At 47.5% G+C, this 8719-nt stretch overlaps 1 protein-coding gene across 1 annotated transcript; it reads left to right on the top strand.

Annotated features, from left to right (window-relative positions):
- The first annotated feature begins 239 nt into the window (after positions 1–239).
- On the top strand, positions 240–7616 carry ASB12 (ankyrin repeat and SOCS box containing 12). Its single transcript, XM_062184087.1, has 3 exons — positions 240–367; positions 6098–6948; positions 7375–7616. Exons 2-3 carry the CDS (start codon positions 6123–6125, stop codon positions 7506–7508), a joined length of 960 nt encoding a protein of 319 aa, XP_062040071.1. The 5' UTR covers positions 240–367; positions 6098–6122; the 3' UTR covers positions 7509–7616.
- Positions 7617–8719: the final 1103 nt, after the last annotated feature.

Genomic DNA, 8719 nt, shown 5'->3' on the forward strand with positions numbered 1-8719 from the left:
TTCTGGGAGCCATAGCCCCAGCCTCGCCAGGCACCTGTCTATCTGTCAGTCAGTCCTTCCAGGACTTCCCCACAGGCGGCCCCCCTTCTCTCTGTCTCTGGGATCGCTCCCAGAATGGCACTGGTAAGATAACACGGCCCAGGGAAGGGGGGGGAGTGGAGGGTAGCCTAAAATTAGCCCCCTGGACCAAGTCAGCCTAAGGGCTGTCGCTTTGCCTTTCTGCGGAGTGAACAGTGGGAACTGAGGGCCCTGCCTGCTCCAGCGTCGGGCAGCAGGGGCTCCCAGCCGAAGAGCCACCAAGGGCCCAAGGGCTTCGCACAGGAGCCAGGGCAGACCCTGGTTCAGCACGGCCTCAGGCTGAAGCACCGTGAGTACCTGGAGCCTAGGACTCAGTGCTGTCTGTCAGGAAAGCGTGAGTCCTGGCAGCCCACGGACCTGTGGCCACCATCCTTCGTAGGCTGTTCCTGCTGAATCTGGGACCTGGGGGTGCTTGGGAGGTGGCTAGAAAAGCCGGCGGGTGGAAGAGAAGGGGGTGAATGCCAGCTTACTGCAGTCCCGAGAGGGTGTGTCTGCCTAGGCCTTTGTGGATAGTCACCTACTTCTTGAAGACAATTGCAATTATACACTGCAGTGAGGTGAAGGTTAATGGGTTGTGCCCCTGTATGGTGTTTGTGAATCTGTGTGTGTGGGTCAGCCGAGTGGGCTTAAGGACAGAGCTCCTCAGTGTGGGATGAGGAAAGTGAGGCTTTAAAATAGTCTACTAATACCTGAAGGAGAGTTCTAGATCCCGTGGAAACCAGACACTCTCCTGTAGGAGTTCCTAACCTGGATTCCCAGACACCCAAGAGGGCCTGAACTAGAAATCAAGGGGACTAGAGACCTGCATAAGCAAAAAAAAAAAAAAATTATCCTTTTTCCACCGTAACCTCTAACTTGAAATTTGCCATTTCTCTCAAGGATGAATGCAGGCAGTAAATGACCATGCTAGTACCAGTTCCTGTAACTTGGACACCAGAAGAAATCACAGAGATTTCAGATCATATTGCAACTGGGGCAGAGATATTGCAATGCCATTTATATTCATGGCCACTCAAAAATTATTAGTAGGTCTTGTTATTTAAATGTGCTAATCAACAAGAACATCAATTATGGTATCATGCAGTTGCAAAAGTATATTGAGAGCAATATATCCATACAATTGGTTTCCTTTTATCCTATGTACTTTATTTTATGTTCTGAAAACCATTCTGAAGGGGGTCCACAAATTTCACCAGTTTGCTACAGGGGCTAATGTGACACAGAAGTTTAAAAGTCCTGCATTTTTGAAAGTGGCTTTTTGCACAGGGTGTGTAACTCTAACAAACCACAGCAAAGTGAAGGTCAGACAGTAGACTAGCTGAGTATTCTTGTGCTTATCTAATGGAGGCACAACTCACTTAAGTGGCAACACCAGCATGTCGCCGAAGCTTGCTCTCCCTCTGGAGGCCCTTTATACGGGCCCTGCTGTGGCCTCATGCTATGACCTTGGTGAGCAGTTCAGCATTCCCTCCACCACTCCCTGCCCTTTTCATCTCCCCAGGCCTCTGTCCCCTCAATAAAATAGTAAGCAAGGGATGACCACAAGCTGTCAGAAGAAATTACTTGTAAAGAAGTCTCCCACTAACCAAAGTCCCTGGAATTCAGCGTGATATTCAAAACCTGAGGATCCTGGGCGCTGCAATGTGACGCTGCTTGAGGCAAGGGGGAGGGGCGTGTGTCTGTGGTTCATGTTGCAATAGAAAGAACAGGATGCAGAGCAAGGAAACCTGGATTCCATTTCTGGCTGTGCTATTGCCTTGATATAAGGCATCTTGTAAATCCTTTACCTTCCCCAGCCTCAGTTTTCACCATTCAAAAAGTGGGGATAATCTTACCTATCCCACTATATCAAATAGCTTTGAAAAGTGCAAGATTGTAAGTGTGTTCTGGTCTTTGGCAGTGAAATAACTGATAATAACAACCATATGACCTTAGGAAAGTTCTTGCACCCATCTGAACCTTGGTTTCCTTACACCTAAATTGAGAAAACTATCTTAATCTACTTGAAAGACAAAAAGAGAGATCTTCCATCCACTGGTTCACTCTCCAAATGCCTGCAATAGAGAGGATTGGGCCAGGCCTAAGCTGGGAGCCAGGAACTGACCCAAATATTTGAATCATTACCTGCTTCCTCCCAGGGTTGCATTACTGCAAGGGAGCTGGATTGGAAGTAGAACCAGGACTCAATCCCAGGCAGCCAAGTATGGGATATAGGTGCCCCAAGCAGAAGCTTAACCCAATGTTCCACAATGATTGCCACCAAAGAAATGAAATAAATGTTCTATAAGGTCCATTCCAGTTCTGAATTTCTAGGACATTAAGTAAGGAGCAATAGTCATAGAAATTGGAGATCTAAGTGATCATCATGATAATAGCAAAACAATTATTGAAAACTACATTCAGGCACTATTCTAAGAACTCATTACATGAGGCTGGCATTGTGGCTCACGGCGTATGCAGTGCTGGAATCCCATATGGGCCCTGGTTTGAGTCCCAGCTGCTCAGTTTCTGACCCACCTTCCTGCTAATGCACCTGAGAAAGCAGAGGAGGATGGCCCAAGTATTTGGGCCCCTGATACCCACGTAGGAGACCCAGATGGAGTTCTAGGCTTCTGGGTTTGGCCTGGCCAAGCTCCAGCCATTGTGGCCATTTGGGGAGTGAACCAATAGATGGAAGATTTTTTTTCTCTCTCTCTGTCTTTTCCTGTCTCAGTCTACCTTTCAACTAACTAAATAAATCTTTTTTTTAAAAAAAGAACTTACTATGTATATTGTGTACTAATTTATTTAATCCTAACAACAATCCTCCAAGGCAGGTACAATTATCTTCTCTTTACAGATGAAGAAATGGACACAGAGTGGTTAACTGACCTGCTCTAGATCATATAGCTGCTAAGTGGTAGAGCTGGGATTGAAGCAGAATTCAAGACTCATGTTTTACCACTCTCCCATATGGTCTCTCCATCTGCAGTGGGAGCCAAAAAAACTCCTCTAGAAGGAACTACAACATACTGTGATGACTGCTGTAGTGCTATCACAGCACAGATTCTGGAGGAACTAATTCAACAGAAGCAATTGAATGTAAAAGAAACAAGTCTGATATTTATGGAGAGTAATAATTTTCTTTACTTATCACTGGATCTCAGGGTATAAGTAGAGAAGGAAGTTGGAAGGGAGGCTGGAGAGTTTGGCCAAGATCTGTTTATGAAGGACCCATGAGTTGGACTAAGGTCTTTACGTCATATGCCAAAAGAAAGAGAAACATTTAAGGGATTTAAAACAGTATCGGGGGCCAGTGTTGTGGCACATTGGGTTAAACCACCACATGCAAAATTAGCATACCATATCAGAGTGTTGGTTCAAGTTCCTGCTGTTCCCCTTCTGATCCAGGTCCATGCTAATGTGCCTGGGGAAGCAATGGAAGATGGCCCTGCCACCTACCTGGGAGACCTGGTTGGAGTTTCTGTCTCCTCACTTTGTCTTGGCCCAGCCCCAGTCATTGAGAAAAGTGGAGGAATAATCCAGTGGCTAGAAGATCTCTCTCTCTTTCTCTCCCTCTCTCCTTTCCTCCCTCACTCCTTCCCCCCTCCCTCCCTCTCTGTCACTCTGCCTTTCAAATAAGGAAATAGATCTTTCTTTAAAAAAAGTCTTTCTTAAAAAAAACACCTGGAAGATTGGTATAGGACAAATTTGTAGTTATAAATTATCACTTTAGTCATAATGTGGAGAAAATATTGAAAAGGGAAAGTTCTTAGGAGATTACTGCAACCATTGAGGCAAACGATGGTGGAGATCTAGATTGGCAATGGATATGAGCCGTGAGGAGGACAGATGTCCTAGAGAGGTCTCTAGGAGGTAAAATACATAGGACTTAATGGGATTGGACAGAAGTAGGACAAAGAGGCAAGAGGACTGAGTTGTGAACTTTTGGTTTGGTTGACCAGGTAGATAGAATATGGATCAAGTTCGGTGGCTGTGGCAGTGGTGGTAGTGGTGGTGGTGGTGGTGGCGGTGGCAGCAGCAGAGGTGGTGGTAGTGGTGGTGTGATAGTGTTCACTTTGAAATGCCTGAGGAAACTCCATTAATACATGCTTGGAGCTGAATAGAAATTCAGGGAACTTTGAGGAATAGGCTTGAAATCATTAGAGTAAAGGTGAAAGCTAAAGTTATGGGATTGGATAGAAGAGAGTGGAGGGGAGAGGAAAGAGAACAGAAATATTCTGGGGAAGAACAGAAGGAAGAAAAAATCAGGAGTGTGATGGCCAGGAAGCAGAGGAAGGAGTCTGTAGGAAGGAATGGTCAGTAGGGACAGGTGTCCTAGAAAAGTCAGGGAAGGGAGGATATGAGAAACATCCACTGGTTAGGCACAAGGTTGACATATTTAAGAGCTTACGAAGTGTGTGGTGGAGGATGGGTGCAGCACGACTACAAGGGGTGGGGATGTGAACAGGAGAGAGGGAAGTACCCAGTAGACAACACCTCTGAAGATCTGATACATGGTAGCTCTCTTCCTTCTAACAGCCCTGTGAGGCAGGGGCTATCGTTTTTGCCTTTAGATGAGGAAACTGATTGCCAAAGAAAGGAGGAGGACCTGGAAGTGCTCAGTTGCAAACCTAGGTCTGCTTGAATTCCAAAGTTCTAGTCTTCTGACAGTATCCCAAGAATGAATAAATAGTAAGACCATATATGGAGCTGATGCTGGCAGGTGGGGAGAGGCCTCAAGTTGAGGGTGACCCCACCCATCTACTTCACAATTTTTTTTCTATGAGGTGGGTACCTGAGGTCCTAGGTTAATAAAGAGGGGTGGAGTTGGGCAGTGAATAAAAGGAGATGTGAGGACCTGAGACCTTGGCTGCAGGGTATGGGAGAATAGGAAGACGAGCTCTGAAAAACCTACCAGCTCGCTTTGAGGACATTTAAAAACTCAGGTGGGTAAGCTTGATTTTGGAGCACTAGGAATGAACTCATAAGGTCAGGGGTTAGGATGAGTCAGTGACTGGGCCATGGGTGATTGTATAGGGCCAAAGCAGTATGGAAAGAGAATAGTACAGAGTTAAGGAAAGGCTTTAAGCTGGGTTGGGCAGAGAGGAAGGGAAAAATATTGAGCCAGGGGGATGGGAAAGTAGTAGGTTCTGAGGAGATGCTGGCAATCAAAGGGACTCCTGGAAAGAAATAGTCCTGAGGGAGAAAGCAGTTGAAAGTAGAGAGGAGACCTTGCCCTGGAAACAACTGTTACCAGTCATCTGTTTGCCTTCATTTTACCGGATGGGAGTTCTTTGTAATACCACCTCTGTATTTAATCAGTAAATTCCATTCAACACCCATTTCTTGAGCATCTCTGTTCCTGAAATGTGGGGCCCAATGGGATGTTACAGAAAGTTTGGGAGGGCCATATTTGGTCAGAGACGAATGGCTGTGCTTACATTGAAGTTCATCTAAAAGACTGAGAGGTGGAGTCAAGAGACTGATATCAGAAGGTGCAGGAATGACAGCTTCACACCCCAAAGCACCAATCTGTTGGCCTAGCAACTGCTGGACCAGATCACCTCATTAACACACAAATTCTTAATTCAGAAATATGCATTTAGCAAATCTCCAGCCAAGATGTGGGCCCTACTGGGAGTGGAAGAATACAAGATGATACAAGGTCTCAGCCCTGGAGTTTACATAGTAATGGAGCACAGATAAGTGAAAAATGTGATGTGAGATTTCATAGCTGAAGTCTAGTTGTGATCCTTTGGAACCCCTGAGCCGGGGGAGTGGGGAGGAGGAGAGTTGGAGATGAGAGAAGGCTTCCCAGTAGTAGTAGTTTGAGGGGCAAGCAGAATGGGAACGGGCTAGGAAATGGCCTGACTTGGGGTCTAAAATAAGACAGTGGCAGTGGGAGAGAGAAGCAGGAGACCCGCAGTGTGAGTAGCAGATTAGAAAGGGCGTAGAGCAACAAATTCAAGTGGAGTCTGGCATTGCAGGCTTTTGATAGGGACCTTCAGTCTCTTCCCCTGTTTTTTGTCGTTGACAGATTTGGCATTCCCTCCCTGCTCATAATGAGAATAGTCCTCTTCCAATCAGCCAAAATGAACCTCATGGACATCACCAAGATTTTCTCCCTCCTGCAGCCCGATAAGGAGGAGGAGGACACCGACATGGGGGAGAAGCAGGCTCTCAATCAAGCAGTGTACGACAACGACTCTTACACCTTGGACCAGCTTTTGCGCCAGGAGCGTTACAAACGTTTTATTAACAGCAGGAGTGGCTGGGGCGTTCCTGGAACACCTTTGCGCTTGGCTGCTTCTTATGGCCACTTGAGCTGTTTGCGGGTCCTCTTGGCACATGGCGCTGATGTCGACAGCTTGGACGTCAAGGCACAGACACCACTTTTCACTGCTGTCAGTCATGGCCATCTGGACTGTGTGCGGGTGCTTTTGGAAGCTGGTGCCTGTCCTGGTGGTAGCATCTACAATAATTGTTCTCCTGTCCTTACAGCTGCCCGTGATGGCGCTGTTGCTATCCTGCAGGAGCTGCTAGGTCATGGTGCTGAGGCCAATGTCAAAGCTAAACTACCAGTCTGGGCATCAAACATAGCTTCATGTTCTGGCCCTCTCTACTTAGCTGCAGTCTATGGACACCTCGACTGTTTCCGCCTGCTTTTGCTCCACGGGGCAGACCCTGACTACAACTGCACCGACCAGGGCCTATTGGCTCGCGTTCCAAGGCCCCGCAGTCTCCTCGAAATCTGCCTCCACCATAATTGTGAGCCAGAGTACATCCAGCTGTTAATTGATTTTGGTGCTAACATCTACCTTCCATCTCTACCCCTGGACACAACATCACAAAATGATAAAGGTGTTGCATTGCTGCTACATGCCCGAGGTGAGTGGCGGGTAACCTAAGCCTGGTGGGCCTTCTGGCTTGGAGGTTCCAAGGCCCCAAGTCACCATTCAAGCCAATCCTCTGGATTGAACTGGAGAAAACTCCATCTTTCTCCATCTCCTGGGTATGGAGTGGAGAAGAGGTTACAGATTCCATGTTAGGGAAAGGCTCACCAAGATGAGGTGGGGGGTGGTGGTTAGCACTAGACCAAGTTCTGGTACTGGTTCTGCCAATCACTGTTTTGTGTCCCTGAGCATGCCCTCTCCTGGCTTCAGTGGGACCCTATTGGTACTCTGCATTGGGGGACAGGGTGGGAAACATTTCTTGGAAAGGAAAGGAGAAGGCATTAAGGCAGGATGCATGTAGGCTTGAATGGGAAAATTATGCTTAGAATTGCTCCTCATGACCTGTTTCTCCCTGCTGTAGCCTATCCACAGTCGCTGCTATCCCAGGCCCGTTTAGTTATCCGCAGAGCCCTGCGCCAGGCTGGCCAGCCACAAGCCATCGACCAGCTGGATATTCCCCCCATGTTGATTAGCTACCTCAAACACCAACTGTAATCTTGCATTTCGCCCCGAAAATGAAGACGACTCCAAAAACCACCTGGGGGCCCAGGTAGCTGGAGAGCACAACAGCTCCATCCACTCACCTGGACATGCTCTCCTGAATTATCCTCCACAATAAAGTCCTCAACAAAATATGCCCTGGTGCTTACTGTGTCTGTCATGTGTGGGGTGGCGGGGCATGAAGGAAGGGACTTGGGTGGCTATAGGGAAAGATGCCAGGTAACAGCCTGGCATCTGACAGGCACAGGAGTCTTGGCCACTGAGAGAGCAAAAGAGAAGATTAACCCAATGGCCTGTACCCTCCCCACCAAGATCCTCTATGGAGTTTGGAGCTTGTGTGGTCCTGGAAGCAAATTCCTGAAGAATCCAAGTGGGGGTAAGGGTAGAATCAACTTGCCCAGCCCTGGACCTCCCTTCACTTCTCAGTCTACTACAAAGCACCTTTTCAGATACTGTCTCTGTGTCCTTTAGTACTTTTTTAAAAGATTTATTTATTTACTTGAGTTATACAGAGAGATAAGGAGAGGCAGAAAGAGAGAGAGAGAGAGAGAGAGGTCTTCCATCCACTGGTTCACTCCCCAATTGGCTGCAATAGCCAGAGCTTTGCCGATCTGAAGCCAGGAGCCAGGAGCTTCTTCCAGGTCTCTCATGTGGGTGCAGGGGCCCAAGAACTTGGGCCGTCTTCTACTGCTTTCCCAGGCCATAGCAGAGAGCTGGATTGGAAGTAGAGCAGCCGGGACTCGAACCGGCGCCCATATTGGATGCCAGCACTGCAGGTGGCGGCTTTACCTACTACACCACAGCACCAGCCCCCCTTTAGTACTTTGAGTCAGGTAACCTAAGAGCTTCCAATCCACTCCTCTTGAATCACAAGCTGCATTTTTCACCAGTTCATAGTCAAGATACAACTGAGAAAACAAACTCCCAAATAGTTATGGCAAGGAATTTAATACAGGAAAGAAATTGACTACATAGATGATTAGCGGATAACCCAAAGATTAGCAACAGCAGGAAGCCAACAGCACTCCTAGGCTAGAGGGGTAAGGAAGGAGGTAGTCGTACAGTTCAGAGATAAGAGTAACCTGATGGAAATGGAACCACGAGCCTGTCTGTGGGAGCTAGAGCCACACACATGACCTGCTGCCCAAACCAGAAGAAAGACATGCCCTCTCCTTTCCCTCTTTCCTGGCTTCCAATAGTTCTCT

This window comes from Lepus europaeus, chromosome X, assembly GCF_033115175.1.
Source record: "Lepus europaeus isolate LE1 chromosome X, mLepTim1.pri, whole genome shotgun sequence".
NCBI lineage: Eukaryota > Metazoa > Chordata > Mammalia > Lagomorpha > Leporidae > Lepus > Lepus europaeus.